General features: G+C 35.3%; 1 protein-coding gene across 1 annotated transcript in view; it reads right to left on the minus strand.

Annotated features, from left to right (window-relative positions):
* Positions 1 to 11,908: 11,908 nt before the first annotated feature.
* KIF14 (kinesin family member 14) overlaps positions 11,909 to 25,753 on the minus strand; it is a 31,275-nt gene continuing 17,430 nt past the window's right edge. The window contains exons 20-30 of the mRNA XM_069789389.1: positions 25,088 to 25,181; positions 23,927 to 24,065; positions 21,545 to 21,645; positions 19,026 to 19,120; positions 18,033 to 18,254; positions 17,697 to 17,881; positions 16,959 to 17,117; positions 16,270 to 16,389; positions 13,728 to 13,802; positions 12,932 to 13,070; positions 11,909 to 12,800 (exon numbers count right to left, since the gene is read on the minus strand). Coding sequence (XP_069645490.1) covers positions 12,409 to 12,800; positions 12,932 to 13,070; positions 13,728 to 13,802; positions 16,270 to 16,389; positions 16,959 to 17,117; positions 17,697 to 17,881; positions 18,033 to 18,254; positions 19,026 to 19,120; positions 21,545 to 21,645; positions 23,927 to 24,065; positions 25,088 to 25,181 — 1,721 coding nt within the window. The 3' untranslated portion in view covers positions 11,909 to 12,408. The remainder of the gene's footprint in view (positions 12,801 to 12,931; positions 13,071 to 13,727; positions 13,803 to 16,269; positions 16,390 to 16,958; positions 17,118 to 17,696; positions 17,882 to 18,032; positions 18,255 to 19,025; positions 19,121 to 21,544; positions 21,646 to 23,926; positions 24,066 to 25,087; positions 25,182 to 25,753) is intronic.

The following is a 25,753-nucleotide window of genomic DNA, read 5'->3' on the forward strand; positions in this document are numbered from 1 at the left end:
GTAATCACCCTAACACTGTGTAACTGTAAAAAGTATCAGCAGCCTGCTAAATACATGGCTTCCACATTCTAACACCTAAACAAGGCAGAGAAGTATTTCAGAGTTACATTATGCCTTTAGCTTCAAAGAAACTTCCCAATTCAACTTAAATGTACCAGCTACAAGAACCTAGTTTTAGGTTTAACTACTTGTATGCAATATTCAACATTCCCAAAATACTGTGATGATTTTCAATACTGTTTACAAAACAGTTTTTTAGATACCATGAACAACAAGTTCTCCCAAGGATTTCTTCTTCCATGTTTAGAATTTTGTTTTTCTCTGAAAGCCCCAATTATCTGAGAAATCAGGAGAAAATCCAACTATTCCATTTGGCATTTGTGAAGAACAGGTCACTGATGTCTTTAGTTCTCTGTGCAGAGAATGCTGGTAAATGCCCTCTCAGTACACAGCATCGCTTAGTTAAAGTACATAGCTGAGAACAATCTTTATTCTCTGGACATCATAGTGTACCGATACAGTGCTGCCAGTGCAACATATCATAAATGTATTTTATGTATTGTATATCTTACTGAAGTCTCATCTTTCCTAGACAACTCCTGTAAACTAATAGCATAGAAGTCTAGTCTCAAGCACAGTGAAAAGGCACCATTCAACGGACAGATTAAAAAGCAGGTGCCACTGGGGTTCTAGGTACTGTAGGTATCACCACACATGTTCATCTAACATAAATATTAAAAAACACAGGCAAGCAAAACTGCAGGGCTCACCTACATGCAGTGTTCTTAAGTTCAAGTAATAAAGCCTACTTCACCTATTACTATATACAAGGATGTCTACAGCTGGTTTGTAGTTAGCTGTAAGTTCCTTTACAGTATTATAACTGTATCTATGCAAAGTGTGCACTAAGTTAATAGTTAAATTCTTAAGAAAACTTATATATAGGCTATTCCCTAAAGGTTAAAAAATACCACCTCAGCTAAGCAGATCTTCCTGAAGTTAAGAATCTATTTCTTCAATAAGAGCTGTTCATAAAGATACAGTTAGACCACTGATTTGCTTTGCAACTGAGAGACAGGAACCATCTAATCTATTTGAGTACTTTCTCCCCCATCTGCTGAATGAGAAATAGTTTCTCACCTTTGCAAAGCACTTTGAGATCTACTAGATGAGAAACACTGTAGATTTTCATGCAATTCCAGCCACCGCAGAACAGGAGATAGTTTTATGATTACTCAATAGCATCAGAAGTTGGAGAGGTCAAGCCACAGCAATTATGATCCAAGTACATTAATATTCTGCAAAGAGAAATCCTCTCTTTACATTATATCTGTCAAGAAATGTACCTACTTCTGGCTTTCTAAAAACAAACAAAAAAAAGCAAGCCCCAACATTAAGTGCAAGACTTGAAATATAAATCAGGAGATATATCCAATACTGATCTTACTGATCTGTCTGCAAAATGCATAATACTTAATATTGCTCATTTATTGAAAAGAGGATTTTAAAAAATTTTTTTTTGTTTGGGTGGTTTTTTTGAGATGAGACTGCTTTCCTACTGTTGCTTTCAGTTCACATCTACTTACAGGTTTTCATGTTTTGTTAACCCCTTTATTCCACTGCAATGCTACTAAAATGCAGACAACACAATTCTGGAAGAATCCCATGCTACCAAGACACAGTTTCTAAACCTGTGATCTGAGTTTTTGTAAGCACGATAATTGACAAGTTGGGTCACTTCATGCCCATTTTTATGCTTTTATTGGAGGGGTGGGGTTGTGAGTAAAAGCAAATTGCTCATTAAACAAGGAATCTATCTCTCTCTCAAAAAAAAAAATCCACCTCTCCCCGCCCCCCCATCTGATTTACAACCTCACTTTCAGAAGAATAGCCAAGGCTAGAGAAAGACAAGTATAGTTTATCTCAGATCTCAGACATTTGGATACAGATTGAAATTATGATGTAAGGCATGCTAACAAACACCATGGATTATTTTAAACAGAGAACAAAAAAGTTACTAAATAAATAATTCTTCAGTATTGAGCTTCTCTGAAGACATTGACAGGTTTTTCTAATAATACTTCTCTCATTCAGTGCAAACATAAACCTTAATAAACCTCAGTTTCACCATTGGAACACATTTACAACAACTTCTATTTACAAAGTTAACCTGTTAAAAAAAAAAAGATTGTAAGCTATTTCTTACCTACCAGTTACAACAGGAAACACCAGAATTTCCAAGTTCCATTCTGAATTTCATCCTCAACCCACTACATGACTTGTAGGAAAGACAAGAAGGAATAAGGAGCCATCCAAGCCCCTGTGCAGCAAAACATTAGTTTATTTGTAAGCATTTTGGTGATTAAAAATGGCTAGAGAATGAACTCAAAGTTAAACAGACATAAGATTTGCTTCACTGGGCCATCACTTCCCCTAGCTTTACATTTTCCAATATTAAATCTGAGCTAATAAAATTATTTTTTCTGTGCTATTCACGTGAACATCACAGGAAAAGTTATTTGTTGAGATTGTTGATATAGTTAGGCCCACTATTTTAGAAATATATTTGTGAAATGTATTTAGAAACATATTTTTTCACAAGCAAAATTAGATGCTTTTTCCTTAATAGTAACTTTAATACACTGAAAATGCACTTCAATACACTGAAAAAGCTAAACTAACAATGTGAAAAATAGGATAGTACGTATTTCTGCATGTAACAACAGCTATCTTCATCGTTACAGCTATACTATAGCTATCACATAATTACTTAAGGGAATATATAACAGGAAAATTATTCTATAAACTGTACAAACCCCCAAACAGATTTTTCTATAGAAACTAATTTTTTACAAATATGATAGGAGTGCTAACTTTTAGGTGGCAATGAGATTCCTTCCATGCCTAGTTAGGAGGTGCTGCCTAAGGGCTCTTAACTTGTACACCCTTGTGAAACACTTCCATCTAGTGGCTGCTATAGGAATACTACGAACTGCTGAAGTAAATTGCGACGTGGAATACAAACAGCTGACACAATCTTCTAGTAAACGGTCCTCTAATAAATGGCTTAATATTTAACCAAGCTTTTCCACCAGCTTACGGGGGGGGGGGGGCGAACACTACATGAAATATCCATCTTCTTGAAACTGCTCTTTTCAGGAAACACTACAGCCAGCAGAACTTTTCTAAAATAAGAAAAAAAAATCTGAAACTATAAAAAGCCTAGAAATTTTTGTTACCTTCTATCTTCTTCTGAGACTGCTGTTCAGGCAGAATTAAACCAGTTAAGAGAATCATGAAAGAAGTGTTAATAAATGACAAATTTTTCTGTATAGAGACTTACTCAATCAGCCATGGCAGTGGGAGATTTTATTTGATTTTATGGTAGAACCAATCCAGGAGGTATCCCTGTTATCTCCTGAAATAGTCATGAGACACGGCACCACACCAACACAGAACACCAGCAAGGGCTCTTGCTGCTGGAGTGTCTTAGGGGTCCACAATCTAACAAAAGCTATGTCTGGAGCACTCTATATGGATCCCCCAGACCACATGAAGCTAGAGCCAACTCCCTGCAGTCTCTCTGGGTTAATCCCAGAAGTCAGCGACCCTCTAATGATAGCAGCAGTCGAGGGAACAGCATGGGTTCAACATTGTAGTGGTAGCCACAGCTGGCTAAGGTGACTATTTAGAGACACACTTACAGAAGTTTTATGCAAACAAAAAATAATTATCTGATACCATCATTGCATTAATCCATTGCTTATCACTCCTCTGCTACATGCAACAAACCTCACAATGCTACCTAATAGCGCTTTGTAAGCATTTTTACATAGCAGTCTGGATTCCCTCTCATGATATCCAGCAGCATTAGAATACGCTTGCACAGCAGGATGAGGAGTATAAACACCTTTGCATACTTCCCTTTGGACTGTGTGTTACATGCTCTGGGTGGGGTAAGCATAGTATAAAAAGTTTATGTATAATATACACACACTTTACAACTTGATTAATCATCTTGTAGAGAGATCCAAGTTTGTGAGATGAAACTTGCATATTACTGGTCATAACCAAACAAGAACTGAAGACCAGCTAAGTTAACACTGATGTAAGCTTTTCTGATTTTATCTTCTTTAATCAAATATTTAAACAAATGCTTTTAAAAATAGAGTTTGGTATTTTAGGGGTAAGAAGCAAAACCGAAAGAATTTCCTTGTAAGGGAAGAGGGGAGGGGCAAAACAGACCAACAAAACCAAGTCCTGTTTATCAACTTTGCTATCTACTGTTGAAGATGGCTCAGGAGTTCAAAACCAGCATTTGTTTCATTCCACATTTACTCATTTGACTTCATCAAGTCCCTTGTGGTCAAGCATTCTTTTAAAAAGCATTTAAGACACTTACTTTCAGCATACTCCAGAATTAAACTACAGGACAATTTACTTTTAAAGCAAAGTATCTGACATTAAATATCATTTAACTTACATGTTTCAACTTCACATTTTATTGATTCACCTTAGGTTTTTTTTCCTCTCCCTGTCTACATGACTGTATATAGATATTAAAGCTATGATACAAACTACCAAGAGAGAATTTCATATTCAGTTTGGTGCTTCGAAAGTCGATTTACATAATCTTTCCCTCTCCTATGTATGTCGATCATCTTCAATAGTTGATGCTTCATAAAAAACATACTTCATTCTCATTATGCATTCATTTTTTAAGCAATAAGATTTTCATTTTACATTTATAGAAAATGCAATAGTATGTTTAAAAGTTCTGCAATTAAAGCAAACAAAAATAAAAATAATAAAAGAAAATCAAAAGAAGCATGGCCAGCAGATCAAGGGAGGTGATTCTGCCCCTCTGCTCCAGTAAGACCTCACCTGGAGTACTGTGTCCAGCTCTGGAGGCCTCAGTACAGGAAAGACATGGACCTGTTGGAGCAGGTCCAGAGGAGGGCCACAAAAATGATCAGAGGGATAGAATACCTCTCCTGTGAGAAAAGGCTGAGAGTTGGGGTTGTTCAGCCTAGAGAAGAGAAGTCTCACAGGGACACCTCATTGCAGCCTTTTAATACTTAAATGGGGCTTATAAGAAAGACGGGGACAAACTTTTTAGCAGGGCCTGTTGCGATAGGAAAAGGGGTAACTGTTTTAAACTAAAAGAGGATAGATTCAGATTAGATATAAGGAAAATTTTCCTACAGTGAGGGTGGTGAAACACTGGAACAAGTTGCCCAGAGAAGTGGTAGATGCCCTATCCCTGGAAACATTCAAGGTCAGGTTGGACACAGCTCTGAGCAACGTGAGCCAGTTGAAAATGTCCCTGCTTATTGCAAGGAGGGTTGGACTAGATGACCTTCCAACCCAAACTATTCTGTTTCTATGAAAAATTCTGAATCTTATAAATCTTGTATTATTACTTTCATATTTTATATTTCATGAACACAATTCTGAATTCCATCCCAGAACTGCCTTTTGTGATGTTAAATGCCTGAAGAACGCCAGCATGAGTATTTTGCTATATAGAAAAACATACTTAAATTCCCCCTAGCCACCAATAAACTTGATGGAATGCACTATGATAAGAGCTACTGCAGTGGCACATAGTCTTAGCACAGGATCAGGCTTCCATGGCAGTAGTTACTAAACCAGGTTGTTCTAGTACAGGTAGTTTACAGTCTTAAATAGGGCACAACAGGTTCCCAGAACTAGGGGTGAGGAGGAAACATAGAGTTAAAATAAAAAGCAGTAGACTTAAATAGAAAACTGGAAAAGTGTTCATGTGAATGAATGCACATGTTCAAAGTAAAAATTCAAAAGATTCTCTAAAAACTCAATACCAAGGCCTGAATAAATCCTTAGAAGCAAGCCAAATTGATAGACACAACTAGCTGATACTAAGGTATAAGAAAAGTATCACCACAGCAAAGATGTACAGAACATTAGCCATCCTGTTTCTTTTTTGGGAGCTCAAAGGAGTAAGAATTATTCTTCAGCTTTTGGGAAATAAGTTTTACTTCATATCTGACTGGTTCTTGCACCACTACTATTTTGCAGATGTGCCTTCTATGCTTATACATGTATATGCATGTCTAGCTAGATACATATATACCTTAGTGTTTGAGTGCAAGATTTTGTACAAATATGTCAGCATGTAATATAGCTTCTCATTTTTCCAAAATAAACAATCTCTTTATCAATACTGTCATTTGCACACTAGGGGGACAGGTAGAACTGCATTAGTGCAATGTAATTTTTGATGATAGATAATTAACACATATATCATCTTAACATAATTCAGTAAAAGAGAGTTTTATACCCATATATAATACAAATAGGTAGGCTGTGAGACCAAAAACAGTGTTGTAGCAGTTAAAATGCACTTAAACTTGTAGTTTAACATTTATTTAAATCACCACAATTAACATTTGAAAAAAATCCAAAGACTTAAATATTTTAAATAACATAAAGCAACCATGGTTAATTTGTTTGAGGGTTTTTTTTTAACCTTTGAAGTTTGTCTCTATGCTATATATAGCTATATAAGAAAAATAGTATATACCAGTATAAGTGAAGTATTTCTTATTAAGCTACCAGAGTTGTGTAAAGATTAAATCAAGTAATACTTGCAATAGGCTTAAGGAATATGCACGAAAGACATTCAGTATAGTTTAACTCTATATGAATATGGGGGGGTGGTTTGAGGTTTTTTGTTTGTTTGTGGCTCTTAGTTTTATTTTTTTAATTAGATGACTACTACGATTATTTCTGGTACTTCCCGTCCTTTCCCTCAACTCTTCATAAATCTTTCTGATTACAATTTACTTGGACTTAAATAGAATATTCAAAATTAACTCAGATTGAAAAATACCTGAAATAACCTTTTTTATGTTGTCTGTGGTGCTCACTGTTGATGAAATGTTAGCTCAAGAGACCTCTTTCTCAGTTTAGTCCTGTTTTCACTGCAACAATCAAATTATATGAATGTCAATTAAATTATATACACCATCTCCTATTCTAGAAAGCAATACTATCATGAACATAAACATACTAAAGACAAGAAAAAAAACAAACAAAAAAGAGGGCAGGAAAAAAAAATCAAGAGTAACCAAATCTTGTTACATATACTGATTCACAGTCCTAAAAAGAGCAGAAAACAAAGAAGAGATGGCAAAGATCTTTTTAATATAGAAAAGTAAAATATTAGGACTTAAAAAAAAAAGCAAACAGTCCTCCCTTGGGAAAATGCATAAATAATCTCAGATCCTACCAAAAGCTAGGAAAAGAATTAAAATGCTGTCCTAAAATAATAATATAAAAAACCCCAAACAAACAAAAAACTCACCTTACCATGAAATCAGGAAAGGTGCAAAACATACAAAAGCAACAGGAGTCATCTAATTACAGTATGTCAAAGTAGATAAAGAGTGAGAAGAAATTCCCTGTCCAAAAATTATAGCTTGCATTTGCAGAGGTGAATCAGATGTAGTCTTCTCTTCTGCCTGCAGATGCCATTACTGGATCAAATTAAACCTAAACTGCAGCTTGTTTCTTTCCTTCATCTAGAGTATCCTCATGAGTCAATGAGTGCTAGAGGACTTTACTTATCCTTAATTTCTAACATTAGTACATGTTCTTTAAAAAGCATAGTTAGAATGCACTTTTTTCTAAAAGTGCATTTACATACAACATGTCTCAATAAAGATGAGCTAACATTGTTTGAAGGATTCTCAAGTAATCCAGCGTTCATATTCTGAAGATATACTTCCTCCCAGGACTGTTATCTTTACCTGAAATAAAGATATTTCTTATTCCTGATTAGAGATAAAATAGAACAGTTTAATGCCTAATCACAGTTAGACTCCCATGGTTTTACCAATTTCTACAACAAAAATCAATTTACATTATATTTTTGTGTGGTAGTTTACCTCATGTATTAATGCTGGATGATCTTAAAGTGTGTAATTTTAATCTTATTTTCCTACTATTAAACAAATAAAAGTAGAGGCTGAGTTGTAAAAAGCAGTAAACTCACATATCAGTACTCTCAGAATCATTATGTATTTTTATTAATGTAGTGCTATTTTTCAAATAAAATAATGAACTAAAGAAATACTTATTTCTTAACTTCTTTAGGTGACTTCTATTATGAAGAGAATTTGTTTCATTAGATTTTTCTTAGTTTTATATTTTCAAATGAAACTAGGGCGCAGAAGTCTGAATACCCCACCTCCCCAGTTTATATTTAAAACAAAGCCACCTCGTTTTCTTTTATGTTAGTAAATAAAATCCATGGGTCAAGTACATAAAGTTCTAATTACTTTTTACCTGAAATCTGGTACAGATTATTATTATTACCACAGAATATTTTCCTGAGGGAATAAGAGAGGACATTAAAGGAAACAAACAAACAAAACCAACCAACCCCCAAACACAAACACAACAAACAACCCACAAACTACAGATTACATCAATACATATAACAAAATAAAACCATCATAACTTCAGTCAATAATACATCCCATTCAGGTCTAAACATTTCTTCATAACACTTCCCAATCCCACCCCGTGCCTGTTCCTGACTGTTCACTGAACATTTCTTTCAGCGACAGAGCTGGAGACTGTAGGTTTGAGAACCCCAGAAAAAGCCTTTCAAAGGAGAAAAAGCCTTTCAGAGAAACCTAAATTTAGTGCTCACAGCAGAAGCATGACATCAGCTACTACAGCAACTAAGCTTCAGGCAAAGACAAAAAAGCCCTGTCTGTGCAAGTGTGTGTGAATGGGCTCTATTGGTACCTATGGCTGCAGATTGAGAAATAGTAATGAGAAAGCATTAGCCAAAGAGAGGAAGCATACATACTGAGGGGTATAGCACATTGAAGTCTCACAGGTAAGCCAACATGAGCCTCCACTTCAGAGTCCGAAGCTCACAGTTGTTGCTCCAGCCTTGTAGCTATAAGCGGTTTTTGTGTGGGTGCAAGTTAAGTGTGAAGGAATAAATTAATGTACTGTGTGAACAGTTATCTGCTGGAAGCAAACATCTTAATTCTATTAACAAGAGTTAATTAATAAAAGATGTTTTAATAAATACTGATTGTGATCCCACTCCCATCTTTATTCCCCCAACAGAGAAATTTACAACACCAATATATATTCCTGCAAAAGTAATTAACTTTGTGACATACTAAAGTAAAAACTCTACTTAAATTGCACTGTTTTGGTTCTACTTTAGTTTATGGTTTAGAAGAAACTCCAAAGGTATTATTCACAAGAAGATTCTTCTGTGTATTACCACTATCTGCCAGAAGCTATCCAGACTCTGACTTAGTCAGATCTGCAAAAATGCCAGATGGTGAAAATATCTGGATCATACTGCACAGCCCTTTATCTCAGCAATATTAGGGTCTACTTTGTTCCATCACTATGCCTGGCAGGTGATGCAGATATGGTGGTCAGCCACATCAATTACTCTGCTGACCTGGGTTAACCCACACATACCTCCAACTCCTTGGAAAGACTAGTAAAATAACATATCATTCAAATCAGTCCATCCCAAAATCTGCCTGCTATGATCCCAATTCCTTGACATCCATAATTTATAGACAGACTAGCCTACAGTTATAAATATACCTCACCTTACGGTATATTACACCAATAGATTACTGGAGGCTCAGCTAGGCTTGTTGATGTATTAATGCAGTATGTTATGAGAGCACTAGCTCACTCTGATGATGTATGGTCACCATATATATCATAAGAATGAAGTACTTCAATGATGTATAACTGTAACAAGGGCACCAAGCTGAAGAAAACACTACCAGAAGTAGGTTTTGTTAACATATTACTCTAAAATGTGAATATAGTATTAACAAATGTGAATAAGAGACTGATTAGTTGACTGACTAGACATAGTTGGTTAGCATGGAGGCAGGGGGGGAACCACCAACCAAGCAGCAGGAAGCTATTGGAAACATTTTTACTCATCCTGCAAAAGCTAAATTTGATATGATTAAGGTTGCCCATCCGATACATCAGTTAAAACTCTATCCAAAACCCATTTGTTTGCATGGTCTCTTGCTCCCGATTTTCAGAAAGGCTAAAAACTGAAAGTCAGTTTGAACTCCAAGTTTGCGAAGAACTTGTCTTTAAGTTTTAGGAAGAAAAAAAAAAGACAAAAAAATCCTCATAACAATGCACAGAACTACAGAAACAGGAAACAAAGATGTTTTCTGAGCAATGCTTCTCATTAAAAACAAGAACAAAAGCAAACATGATTAATCATCTGGGCTGGTGAAACATCAGTAACACACTTGAATGTAATTTTGCAATGGGGACTTGACATGACACCGCTATATTTATTGGCAGAAATTGGAAGGGATTGAGTATTCTGACATTAATTGGTATAGATTAGCTTATGAGTAACAGCACACATTTAGAGGCTGAATAAGTGTCTTAATAGAGGAAAGAAATTTAGGTAAAGAAGTCTTTTTTTTGTTTTGTTTCACTTGTAAGCTACAGAAAACACCTCTTACTAATATTTCAGATTTTTATACTACAGTACTTCAGCAAGGAAGCAGTACTCTCAGTGACAAAGGAAGGTCTCAAAAACAGCTGTATACAGAAGAAGACTGACAAGGAATTTACACTTAAAGTTGTAAAAATTGGTGATCAGTTACATGATCTATCTAGTTTTACTCTTTATAACGCTAATGCTTAGATACATGTTTCAGAAGAACTAGTTATCTTTTTAAAACTTTCAGCCAAACACAAAATAATACATTTACAAATGTAAAAAAAATACCAGGTTTCTCTTCACTTTTAAAGCATAAAAAGCTGAACAACTGAATATACTTTGTTAACCCTTGAGCAGTCTTCTAAAGGCCTCTACAGTAGGAAAGTGATTAAGCAACATCACACCTCATGTGAGAAGGAAATTATTAGCTGCAATAAAAATCACTGAATATTTTTGATGGCAGGACTGCACTGCAAGACATTTTTTGACAAAGTGTTAAGGTATACTAGTCTTAAGAAAAACGTATGTGGGTTACTGGTTCAGCATAATTACCTGTCCCCATTTCCTATAAATCAGAAAAGCACAAAATCACAGAATAACACCATCAATTATAACTATAGTGTGAAAGTTTTCAAAGAAAAAAGATGATTGACTCTCTTTACACTTTCTGTCTTCTCACAGAAAATAGTTCTAAGAGCCTGATGTGTTCTCAAAGACTGAAATTCTCAAAATGTTGACCATCTTCCCTCAGAAGGAAAGATGATAGCTATGAATACCTGACCTGGAAGCTTTGACATACAGGAAAAACTTAGGTTTTAGCTTATGAATTTCTCAGCACTGTTGAGTAAAACGTGCTAGGTCCAGGCCTCCTAGAACCCAGTATTAAAGAATAAAAATTCGAATTCATTTTCATCTTTGCTGTTAATTTTTACTGGCTTCAGCGAGCAGACTAAAGGTAAGAGGTTAAATGACGACTACAATAAAAAGCACAGGGAAGTAGTTAATTGGGAAAGGTCTCTACAACCTCATGGGATGACTCACATATTATTTAGGGAAAGCTATGCTTCTAATCCATTATGAATAGTACTGGAATTGATTTGAGCAATCAAATGATAATTCACTAGCAACAACACTCAACATGAACTTACTTCAAATCAAGTTGAAGAGCACCATCATTGATACTTTAATCCCAGATTTTTCAATGGACTACAAAACCACTTAAAGCATTCATTAAATAAGGTTGTAAAGTACGTTTACCATCTCTCATAGTTTTCCCCTACAGAAATAAATATGAAGTTTTTGCTTTAAAAAAAATAAAAGGCATAACAAACACTTTAAAGTTGCAGTAGCACTCCTAGATCGTAATGCAGCAGAGGTGGAGCAACAATCTACCTTTCAAGTGTCTAAGATAGGAAGGCAGTCGTCTTATCTAACTGCATGCAACATAAATGTATGTTACAGATGTCCTTAAAAGCAATCTCCTTCCACTGTTACACAAGAGTCCCAAGTCAAAAGTTTAAGATGAAGAGATGTGAATGTCCTACAAAGCATTTACTGTGTTTCCCAGTTACTCCCTAACAGTTTTTAGTTTCTCCATTCATATTATGTCCAATAGATTTTTTTACTTACCACATTCAATTACTTCTTATAGGCTTAGGTAATAATAGACTTTTATTAAAACAAAAGGCACTATATATTTTAAAGTCTAACAGCCCCTTAAGAATTTCCTTTTTTTCTTGTGAAATTTAGGGTACTTATCCTCATACAGTCACGTCATTTACTTTCATAACACTTACTAATAATATTAGCAATAAATTTCAGCTTTTTGTGATATGTTGCTTTCTCTTCATGTAAAGGGAAAGATATTCCCTGAATTTCTTGATAATAGCATTTTATACCCACTGTATCCTACCAGGTGAAAGCTCTGCAGGAAATGGAGGTGAAGACTGGAGTTTGTATGTTTGTTTTGGAATCCCCTTCTGTTTCCAAGCAAATTCAACTTCACCTGTTTCAACCTGTCCTCCTTGAGTCTCAGTAGCTTCATTACAAAGAGTTTGAGATTTCAGTGATGGCTGTCCTTGTTCAAGTTCAAAATTCATGATAAGGGAATCAACCAGAGAGTCCAATTCATCCAAGTTCATAAAAGGCATGGGTATTTTCTGGATAGGATTGTTTGCAGAAATAGAAGACAAGGCAAATAAACTGAAATAGTTGTTAAAATATCTAGCTATGACACAAATCTTTTCTGCAAAGGTCCTGAGAGAGCTTGTGTTTCTGTATGACCCTATAAAAAACAAGAAGAATCAAATGCAGCATTTTGCAAAGAGACCAAGTAGCCCTTCCTCCCTCTTGCTTTACAGGTCTCCCTGCAGTCTGCAAGTTACTATCAAGACGGGTAATAAGCCAGCTAAATACCTTGCAACATAGAAGAAACAATTTGACAGACTTCAGCTAGGCACTGCTCCAATTCCAAATATTTTGCAGCAATGTTAGTGCTTTTCTTTATTTCCTGATATAGAGATTCTTGTTCCGGTAATTGAGATTGTATTTCTTTCTGTATTAATAAAGAGCAATATTAAAAGAACCAAACACAGGACAGTATATTAACTATTAAACATGCCTATTATGGATTCAGTCACATAGACCAGGCCAATGCTGAAACACAAAATGAAAGCGATGCCAACTCACAAAACGTAAGATAGCTCCAAAAAGAAGTGCAGATGGTTGGGGCAGGGGCAGCAGGGGAGAAAAGACAAATGAAAGTGTAAAATCCAGAAAATATTTGGCTCTTAGAAAATAGATTAAATAATCTATCCAGACTTTTAATTCAAAATACCAATAACTATGGCCAGAAAACTATTGCAGTACTTGTAACACAATTACACTAGCATTACTGAACTTGAGACCTTCAACTTAAAAGAAAAAAAACAGGTGGTTAGGCTGTTCATGATGAGCACAAAAATAAGGATGATCAGATACAAGTACCTCCAGAAATACTTTAAGTAAAATTAAAATCAAATAGTTTTGAGTGGAAGTGCAGTAGCCAGAAAATTTAGTGTTCCAGTCACAAGAATGCCACTGAGACAGGAAGTATTACCATGCAAATTATAAATATACTGAAGGTAGTTTCAACTCCTCTTCTTTGTAAATGCACCCTTTTATATTTAAACCCCAGGCTCAATGCACATATTTTGTGAAACACTTCTCTTACCTTTCTGCAATAAGAGATGTTATTTTCAAGGAATCTGGCTAGTGCCACAACGTTGTCCTTTATTCGATTTTGAATCTACAAAGAAACTTTTAATTATATTTTACTTTGTCTTGAATCAAGTGTACAAGTACTTTAATATTTTAGAAGGATAAAAATGAACACTGGCATACTAGCGAGAAAAAATACTTAAAAGCAGAAGTAACATTTTATGCAACATAACATGCAGTTTTTCAAAAAAAAAAGTTAACTAGTAGAAGACATTGTTAACTATATCCACAAGGTTTTAAATAACCCCTTAATACAGAATATTAAATTTAAGTATTCAATAGAGGAAGGTTTTCCTGTAATTTTTGTATCACTGTCATTCAAAGTGGCAGGGGTAACCTCTTACTTAATACTCTGGTATTCTCTCCTCAACTTCACATTAGTTCCACTAACGACAAGCATATACAGGAATCATGCAGATACATAGGGATCTGCTGCAAGTGAACAGCATTATCTGGAAAGCAGACTGCTCAATTCCTTTTGCTGGAAACATTAAGCATTTGGGAGTTAAGCAAGCAGATAGGAACATAAAAGGTTTTGGACAGTTTCACTATTATCTGTAGGATTGACAACAGTGAAAACCAGAGTAGGAAGAAATTTTTGCTCTCCTTATTTATCACTGCTCTCCAACTGATTTGAACCTTTTATCCTAGGTCACATATTACAGATTTTTACGTAGTAACAAATTCTTTGGAAATAAGTATTTTATATATCCCAACTCATTAAGGAGATTTTCTTATTGGCCACAATTCTGCAAAGTTGAGAAATTTGAAGAAAAAGAACAAAAGTAAAAACACAAGGCAGAACACAAGATTGCTGGGGCACAGGTAAACTGTCTCCTTTGGCCTTGAGTGCTGTCTGTACAAAACATTTATTCAGAAGAAAAGTGGCAGAACAAGCCTATATATATCCCAACACTGAAAGGAAGCATATATACTATATACACCTAGTACCTTGCTGAAGAACATTTCAATCTTTCCAAAGTATTTCCTAGAAATTCAGCCAGGTTTTCTGTCAAAATGGCTCACCCACTAAAAAAGTGACATATTTCCAAGGGGTACTCTAAACTTGCCTACTGAAATTTTCATACAGTCACAGAAATATTTTTAACTATGGTGCTTATTCCTTATACTTTTTTTTCTCTACTTTGTGTAACTCCCTATAGTATCATCTTCCTCACAATTTGTCGCTTAAGGAAAATAAAAGCACAAAATGACAGGCTGTATCTTAAAAAAAGCCCCTCCAGGCAAAAAACCCAAACAACCTACTACTGAATGCAGCATGTAATGAGGTCTGTTCCGCTTTAAGTGTCAAAATACACCAGACACACACTAAGTATGTTTGTTTCATGGAATAACAACTCCTCCCCAGAAGATTCTGACTTCAGCATACTGAAAAAAACCAAACCCAAACCTATTCAATTTGATAATATATAACTTCTAAACTGCTATCTGGGGCGGGGGGGGGAACACGACCAAAAGTATGCACACATCTGTTTATTATGAGGTAGTAGGAATATCTCTCCTTAAAATTACAAGAATAATTAAAATGAGATCTTTCTATAAGGGATAAAAGCTTCCCATTGATGTAATTCCTTTTCATATTACAATAAATTTGGATGGTGACAGAAACAACTCAATAATAGAATATAGATAATTTGCTGTCCCTTTCCTGTAAAGCATTATAAAGGAGATGCTTAAATTAAAATACCACTGCTGCTTATCAATCTGGAAAGTATTTGAAGGCCAGCTGTGATTTCAGTGAATAACATGAACTCAAGCAGGGCATTTCTGGCTCCTGTGCTATTAAATAGATACTTTAGTCAACCAATTTCCCTCTGAAGTGCCCAATTCATAGAAGTGGTTCGGTGTACCCCAAGCATTAAGCACATCAGAACACTAGCTCTTAAAAGATAACACTAAACTATTTCAATATTTAGATAGCATGCTGTTTGGGACAAGGATTGTAACAACGTATGACAAACTGAAGTCTTCAAACTTTCTAATAATCTTCCTGACAATATCAATAAGTGTAGTAATAGCAGAGATGATTACCATTATCAATATAAAATAACAATTAACTTCCAGGATCATAAAGTGTTACTACATATTAAATATTATACCTTGTTAAAAATCAAACTTAGTAGTACACAGAATAAAAGGTCCACTTGCTCCTTTGAGCCAGTTTTCATCTTCTGCCTCTTTCATGGTTACACTGTGAAGTTTTAAACAGAACGCCCTCCAATGCACAGAGAAATCATTCTAAATAAAACACACTTAAATGTTGACTCTACATATGGGTGAAAAGCTAAACACTGTAAAAATTTCTGCAAGATTGTAGTCAATATTCCCACTTACCACCCATCTCAAACCTCTGTTACTAATCATAACTGTATTCCTACTGTAAAATTTCTAGACAGAATTGCTAAAAAAATAACAGGACATGATCAAGTGCTTCTAAGATATAGTAGTAGTTCTTAATCTTACTTTCATCTCACCTCATTTTGTGGATATTGTTTCACAAGTTCTTTGTGCACCACTCTTGCTTTTTCCTGTACAGTATCAACAAGAAACTCCAGCCCTGAGCCTACTCCATCATAAATGGCAAGTGCAAATTCCTTTTAAAATAAAGGTTCAAAACATAATGATTAAAGGAACTGATGTGCCCTTAAATTGAAAAAGTTTTTCTGTAGTGGGCTGGAAACACTATTTTGTTTTGAGCAAATTGTTCAGTGCTGGTCTGTTCAGTCACATGTCATTCTTGGACCATAGGCGCTCAGCACTTCAACCTTCTTTTCCTAACTTTCTTCAGATTTCTGAAAATTTTATGTGGTACTTAAGCACAGATTACTGAAATAATGACTGCATTTTAGTGAAATAGGTAGACTTGTACAATCTCAGTGCAGATACAATCCTAAAAGCACAGTATTGCTTTCTCTCTATGGGTGGAAGTTATACAGATTTAAAGTGCAGGGTTTTTTAAGGGAAAAAAAAAAATTCAAGGGTATTAACACATATCCATTTTCACCATAAAAATGAAGTATTAGATAAACTCTGAAAATACTTAATTCAGTTGATCAAATTGTTATATGTAATGATTTGTTTCTGAGCAGTTACTGAAAACAAATGTGATGTCAACATTAAAATTACTATTTCTAATTACTGTTTCTAATAAACATTTTTTCACCTGTAGACTAGCTGCAGGAATGTTGTTCTCTTCAGAAAATGAAATATCAGCTCTTGTGACTACTGCCAAGTGTCCTATGTATTTCATTGTTTGTTTTACTGTTTGGTTGACTTTGCTCCATGCTTCTGTTACCATTGAGGATATATCTGAAGAACATCCCTGAGAAAAAAAAGGCATATCATTCACCAAAGCTATAAAGCATCTCTGGTCGAAGAGCACAAACTTTCTGTAACGCAAGAGTTCGTAGCACACAATAACTTTACATCTACCTGCTTTCAATGGTTTATCTACCACAGCTAAAAAACTATACCTTGGAACCACAGAGAATAATGGTATCATTATACTACACAGTTAAAAAAAATTACTCTTCACAAGGCTGTAGCATGAATAAGAGTAATATTTACTGGCCACAAGTTTATAAATTTATAAACAATAGCACTTCACAATCTAAACTAGCATTTGCTCTTGTCACTGCATGCTTTATTTTCTCCTTTCATGTTTAAGAATCTATGCTTTTGTCAGGGCCTGGGCACAGAAAGGTCTACATTACTCTGAACTAGCACATGTGAGTACCAGTTCAGCCAGCAAAAATGCACCATTTGCTGTTCATCTTTCCTAGGTGTGCCCATCTGTCATGCATACATCGGTCATTTAAGCGGTTTTGGCAAGTCTGTACTAAGTATTGCATTAATACGTAGAACTTCTCCAGACACAGATGAATTCTTTAATATACTTTACCTGCAAAAGTAACTGTAAATAACCTCCCAAGTTCTTTACTTCCTGTTTTATTTCTTCATCAACTTTCATAGATCCAGGGCACTTTTGGACATTGCTAAGCCAGAGCTTGGTTAGAACCACAAGCCGGTCAAAAGCAGAGATAATTCTGATGCTGTAGGACTGAGCAGCATGATCAAGAGAGAAAACTACAAGAGAAAGATCTATCAGAAGGTCTCCTTTGCAAATGAAAGTAAGGAACGTTAATTTTTCCAATAGGCAAACATATGAATGCTTGTGCATCTGAAAGACAAGTCGTTACTAATATTTACTTAAAAGTGGTATGAAAATGAGACTTACAGTTTTCTTGACATTCTTCATCTTGCTGTTCATAAGCTTTTGAAATGGCAGACACTCCAGAGAAAATGATAAACAAATTAGTTAGGAGAATGTCTGCTATGCTCTTTCCTCCTTCATGATTCTGTTCCAGTAAACCTAAAGCTGAACTTATAGATTCTTTGCAAATTCTGGGAAGAAATGGTTCAGAAAAGCTTGGACATATGCTGGACTTACTCTGTGAACCTGTATGATGTAAAAACAAAACATACACGCAAGAAACTTTTCATAGGATTGAGCAGTCACCACGTCTTTGTAATTACTATTTTATATTACTTCTTCAGCAATGTTCAACTACTCACGATAGCAAGTCAGAAAAAATGCATATACAACGTTCTAAGTAGTTTCTAGATTCAGTTAGCACAAAGACAAATTCCATAGTGAAATTCTTCAAAATGAATCCGTCTGTTTCAACAATTGAACATACAGAGAGACAGAAAATAACAAAACCCAGCCGCTCTAAAATAACTGAATGCATTAAAATATTTGGAAGACTGAAGCATCTAGTATTTCAGAAGAAACTTTATAAAACCTGATAGAAAACTTGGGGGAACCTCAGGAGTTGAATGAATAGCAACAACTCAAGCAAACAAAGTCTCCAAATTATTGTATCAGGATTCAGCCTCTGGCAATTTGGTACATGAACTATCATCTTCCTCCAGTTAACCCACACAGTTAAGCAGAAAAATATTTTAGGTAAATTTCTTAAATAAGGGTCATAAGTGCTGGTCAGGAAGTTTTGCCCTAAAAAAGCATATTCAAAAATACAAGAAAACCCTACTGTTAACAGCTTGACACTATAAACTTGAAGATACTATAAATAGGACATTTTTCATTCTGTTTTCCAACCCACACTATTTTTTTATAAACAACTATTAAAAGTGCATATGTGTTATACATGTAGTAGTTTCAAGCTTTCAGTATGAAATTAAAGGTGTTCTGCCGTATAGTAAGTACCTGATATACAGGAAGTCTGCATATTCCGAATTGGTTGCAATTTTATCTCAGACAAACATCCAGAAATTCTCTTGCTTTTCATAAAACTTCTACTCCTAGGAAAGGATGATAGAGTGACCCACTGAAAGCTCAATGAATATTAACAGACATCAGGCAAACAAAACAACATCTACTTTTAATTAATGGAACTTGTTAACACAGAATCTAAACAAGAGTGAAAGCAAGACAATCCAGACGATAAGACAGATCCTACTTACTTTCTTCAGGTTCTTGCTACTATGGCAGGATCTTCATTCCACATTCCCATTTTTAAGCTACTAGTTTATTACTGGATTATTATTATTTAAAACTTGAGACAAAACACATTTCTTCCGTACCTACTTGGACCATAGAAAGCAGACGTTGGCTTTTTTTGATGTTGTTTGCTGAACAGAATGAATTGCTTTTGGAAAGCCAGATAGGAGGGCTTTTTTTCTTGGTAGAAGGCAGATGTTCTGTAAAGTTCTTCATTGTCAGTGAGACAAGCTAACTTAGCTTCTCTGGCCTGGCTCTGGGTGCTTATCTGCCAGTGCCCAAGGTCAGCTCTTGGTAAGACAGCTGTTTGAGAAGACTCTGCCAGCCTTGAAGCTGTTAAAGAAACAGCTGGAAGGAGACACAGGAGGGGCTCCCCAACTTTTCTTGGAGCTGCATTTAAGATGAGTGTCCTGCCCTTGGTCCTGCCTGACTTAGACTGCTGTTGTGTTGTAACCATGCCTGTGCCTGGCCATATATGCCATTGATCTGGACCTGCAGATTTGACTTCCCAGGTTGACCTGGGACCTTGTCACAATGGCCGTGCCAGGCAATCACTGGACTGCAGGCTGACCCTGCCAACAGCCCCTGGACCTAATCCTGACTCACTGAGCCTATTTCCTGACTTAACCTCAGCCCTGCCTTGTCATTACGTACTTACCTGTGGATCTAGACTGCTGACTGACCCTGGTTACCATTACCAGATCTACTCTGCTCACCTCACTCAGGCACTGTGCGGCTAGGCTCTTTTTGGCAAGGGCACTGCCCTGTCTATCTTCTTGTCACATTCAGCCCCAAACTGACCTTTGATTTTGGAACAGCCTGTCCTTTGTGCTCCATGACACTACACATCAGAAACACCAACTCTTAGAGTAGCACATGGAATTAAATTTATTTCACCAGTCTTTGTGACTGACATCAGTTAACTGCTGTCAATGCAGCATACAATGCCAGTTTCCCCTTTCCAGTACCATTTCTTGTTCAGTTCAGCTTATATTGTTGCATTTTTACAATATGGAGAACAAAAACCAAAGACACTTCTGAGATTCAAGAACACACATTATAATACTGTACAGAATGCAGCATCACACAAAGAAAAGTATTCCAACATTATTCTATTATTAAAACAGCATTTGGACTAAAAATACAGAAACTGTTTACCCATTGCATTCTTTACAGTTAATTTTTGTTTACTTGGAATAGTCAGGAATGCCTTCCAAAATTTACAGTCAGATAAACTCACCTGCTTTACAGCAGAATAACAACAATCATATGGGCTGCTACCCACTAGCAAGGCTATAGTTAAGGACCTGTTAGCATTTCTGTTATAAGCTACAATTTGCAGAAGTTTGCAAGTCAGTTATAAATATCATTACAAGGCCAAAACTTCACATACAGGGTCCCAAACCAGTTGCAATTTACTCCTTAAAAACAATGCTTTCATATTATAGAACTGTGAAGAAAAAATTTAAAACTACACATTTCACTCTGCACTGATGATATCTAGATACAGAGTTTAGAAAGCCTTACACGTTTTGAGAAAATATACTTCTGGGTTTGGAGGAACTTTTATTCCTATTTCTTGCCCATGAGGAAAGATAAGAGAATGAATGAACAGAACTCATCAGTTTGGCACAGTGTATGGCGTAAGCAAGGATGGGAACAGATGTCCAAATGCCTATTTCAAATCACTTGCGTTATAACTAAATACATGGGTATCTATAATCTTAACCTGTGGGTCCTCTGCAGGCTAATTAAAAGTCCTGTGCTACAGACAAATGTATCAATTTCTGATAGCTCTCTGAAATAATTGGTAACAGCCTTTAATTACCTCCAGGAAGTTGTCAATGGTCGTACATAAAACCCTCTGGCACTGATCAGACATACACTGCATATAAGCTATACCGGACCTCAGAAACATTGCTGTTTAATTTGCCAAACTGCTTGAGCAGGTGTGCAATTCTTATTAGCAACATATTGCATACTAACACACATTTCATAAGTGAAGCCAGTAAAGCGTAGTAAGGTAACATTTAATTTAAACTTCCCCCCCCTCCTCAAATATATAAATAAATTCTCAATCAATTTGTTAAGTTTGACATTATAATAAGGTAAAAGAAAAAATAATAAATAAAAGACTATGTTAGTGGCACAGAAGCATACTTAGATAATTACACAAATTATTTTTTGCTTTAAGCATAGATAAAAGAGCTACAAATTATTATCACCTTCTTCTGGAAAGGGAGGAAACTGAAGCATCTGAAAGGTCAGGTTCCCACTCATCAGCAGGGTCATAAAACACATCAGCAGCTTTATTGCTATCATTACTCTGAAAAAATAAACACAAGGGAGAAGAAGGGTTAAACAGAAGAAGAGTGATAATAAAGCATTCAACCTATGGATGAATACAACATGTTCTAATAACAGTAGAACAGTAATTTTAACAAAAGAAAAAACATTAAGATATGTATAATCTAGAAGGTAACTGACTGCCAGCCAACTTGAGGTTTAAGTGTTTGAAAACAAACTAAAACAAGGTAAACATTTAGTGAAGACACCTAGCTACCCAACATCTGAGATACAGGAACACCAAATACAAAACTTTTTCACATCTCTCTCCAAGTCCCAGATACACTAAAACTCTGGACATATAATTTACAATTTTTTTTAATTTTTATATCTGGATTAGTGTACAGTTTTAGCAATAGTTTTCTGCAGGAAGTATAATCCAGTCTCTGATATTGTTAAGATCCAAACAGTTTTTAGCAATAAACATAGCAATATTCTTCTGTCACTGGAAATACTTGCATATTACAGAGTTATATCATAAAGGAGCGTTTCCTCCGGTTTTTATCTGGCTTTTCTTTAATGGCTTTTTTCCTTTTTGGACATCATATGGAAAGATTTTTAATTCAGATATATACTTATATATGAAGAACTTATTCTTTCAAATAAAACATAATTATTTAGTGAGATGCAGTTATTTCTAAGGTAGAAAAAAAGAGCATTCTGAAGTGAGAAAGCCTTCGTATTTTTCTCCACCAGCACCTTCAGTGCTCCAACAGTTGAGATGTCTTCCTCTGCAAACTTCATATATGCTACTTATGCCAGAATGTGATTCACATTTGGAAATAGCAAGCATACAAATATTTTTTTATATATTATTTGAAACAATTTCTACTCATTTTTCAATACTGCTCCAGACTAAACATAATACAAATATTGGAATGAAAAGAACTTATATGATCAGGAGAATCACAAATTGAAGCACAGAACAAATTTAGACAAGCTGCTCCCTCAATCTAAAACCTGGTCTTAAATATGTATTTTTCTTTTGTGCATTAATCAAAAAAACTCCAAACTAGTATAGCATGAAATACAAGATCATTATGGTTCTACTGGATTGCTTCGGATCTGTCCCTCATGTTAACTAGCTCTTTCTCATCTCCAATAACTTTCCTTCCTTTATCCTTCGTTATTTCACCACAGTCTAATAAAACAACTTTGGATTCATATGGCAGAACCCAAAAAACAAACAACATGCTATGATCAGCCCTGAAGATTGGAAAATCCCAGAATACTCCATTACCACTAAAAAAAAATGAAAGTACTTTTAAAGGCCAACTAAGAGATCTGAGAGATTTTGTTTGTTTGCTTATTTGGGGGGGTTTGGTTGTTTGTTTTCGAAGTAGTTCTTAAGCCTCTCAAGTGTTTGGCTCTAAAACACATTAAAAAATGCAATGAAAACACTGTCTGTTCATATGGAGTCAATAAAGATAAACTTATTTCTTACAACATTTCTCTCTTTAGGAGATTAAAAAAAATATGTACCATTTTCCCAGCAAATAAGAGCTGATACTGTAATCTTATGTGTATTCAATAATTTGGAACCAATGTCTACCTTTACATAATTACAAAGATTTTACCTGATGGTTATAGGGGGTTTTGTGGATACAGAGTCAAATGTAGGCACTGTTCCCACTTCTCCCTTTCTTCTATTTTATATCTTCCTTTTTGATACAAAAGATAGTATGATATGCAACAAAGTACTGCACATTTAGAGAGATACAGTACAAAAATACAGTTTATCTGATTAGAAGCAATGGAATTAAAAAAAAGGAATTAATATGCACCCTAATTGTCAGATTAAAGAAAAAAAGATGAAAAATGCCTTTAAAAACTCCCATTGAAGAACCTAAAGCACATATAGACAAAAGCAAACAGTAGCAAATTAACTTAGCAGAACCGAAGAAAAATAAAATGTAGTAATGAAAATTTAAGTGATACCTTTAAAAAGTCAAGTTTTCCTCTAGAACAGATAAACAATTGAACAACCAAAAAAACGACAAAGCATTCCTTGTTTTACTACTTCCCACTCTGTACACAAGATAACCTGAATAAAGTAATTGATTTCTACCGTCCTCTTTCTGTGTGATGTACAAGTACATATACATGTGTTGAATAAAAAAAATAACCATGTGTCTTGGTGTTTAAGATCACATAAAAACCAGAAGAAACCCCCAATATTTTCCTCCTGTATGGATTACCAGAATCTTATCTTGGACAAAATATTACTGATTATTAGTAGTTTTTCTTCAGTTGTTACTGACCTCATAGAGTTCTTTCATTGCTGCTAGTTTGCATTCAAATTTCTCTAGGCTCCAGAAAGTTGCTATTCCCAGTTTGATGTTACGAACCTGCACCTGAACAGAAGACACTGTTCCTGTTTTATCATCAATTTTGTCGTGCCTAAGAATTTGAGAAAGTTTAAAAAAAAATTAAAGACAAAAAATACCATTCATATTGCCAAAATAAACAAGGTACTTGTAGGTAGGATTATACAGAGAATAAAAATGTGATTACAAACAGAAATTGCTTGAGACATCATGTATCTCAAAACAAACATTAGCATAGCCATTGAAATTATTTTTATGTAAAGGAAAAAAAGGAATCTCTGCATTCAGAGATAGAAGTAGTTACTAGCATACAAGTTCCTGGCTCTCCAGACACTCAGAACCAAATATATGTTACAGAATTCTACTGGCAGAGTTCTTGGTGAAGGATATGAAAAGGCAACATCTGAACAACACAGTAATACACACACCTACTAGGAAGTCCTAGCTTACCTGCATTTACTGTAGCTTTTTTTTTTTTTTTAAAAATGATACAGTTTTCTCTGCACTAATGTATCTGTGCTCACACAAAGAACACCTGACCAATATACGGGTTAACTTCTAGAACACACTCTTAATCTCCGACTAACAAGTAGCATGGCATAGCAAGAGACCTGTGGAGTGAAACAACTGGTCCCAAACACTCGATACCCACTATAACTATGTTCTGAGGTTTTTACTTTGAACTACCTCTGCTGTGGTCCTGTGAACTGAACACCCTCTAGTGGCTGGCACACATTCCCCCGTTTAGTTCTGTCCAAAAGGAATGCAGTTAATGTGTTTTATGACCACTTTAATATATGAACCAAAGCAGGATGGACATGGGCATCAGCAGATTCACCTCCAAAGCACACTCAATACAAAATTAATTGTCTGTAGACATACCTTTAAAGTCCTGATCTAAAATTCAAATTTGAAATTCACATTTCAAACTAACAAGGCTAAACTACACACTTAACTAAACCTAGTTTGCAAAAGTGATCTATCATCTTCAATTTAACAAAACTGTCAAAAGAAAAACAAAGAGCTCCCTGCACATCCAGAATCCACCCCCCAATTATATATATCCCCTTACAATTAACTAACTCGGATACTCACCTGCAGAAAACAGTGTTTTTCCCTAATTCATTACTAATGGTGTTGGCCTCTTTGATCATCACAGATAGCTTCAGAGAATTCCAGTTAAGTGGAACTAATAAAGAATATAGCACATAATGATTAAGTGGATCAAACAATGTGAGGCAACAACTGTAGGGTTAGAAAAAAATGCAAAAAAGAAATGACAACCAAATGTGGAATGGAATTTAGCTAACAACAGTTCTGTGAATTCCCAATACATTGGGAAAAAATGACCCTCCCAGCCAAGATAACCCTTTATAAAAGGTCAGGTAAAGGGTATTTCAGAAATAGAGGCATAACACCAGACACTATATATTAATCTGAGAAAGGAAGTTAAACAGAATCATTTCTGTTACTCCAGTTTCCCCAATTAATGCCTAACCAGTTCAGCTAGAAGGGGAAAGGACTATTTAAGTAATCAGGGTAAATACAGACTACATGCATATCCACTGAACCACCCCTAGTGTGATTAAAACACCTTTTAGCATGGTCTGATATGTACAGCTTACGAACAGAAAGGTTCGCAGCAGCCAAAGAGCTCTTCTCATTTAGGATCATTAGAGAAGCATTAGAGGAAAAGCTCCTGGATCCACATCCACTAAATCCAAGCCCACCGAGCAAAAGAGAAGTCAGCATTACCTTTGC

This window comes from Haliaeetus albicilla, chromosome 8, assembly GCF_947461875.1.
Source record: "Haliaeetus albicilla chromosome 8, bHalAlb1.1, whole genome shotgun sequence".
Classification (NCBI taxonomy): Eukaryota; Metazoa; Chordata; class Aves; order Accipitriformes; family Accipitridae; genus Haliaeetus; species Haliaeetus albicilla.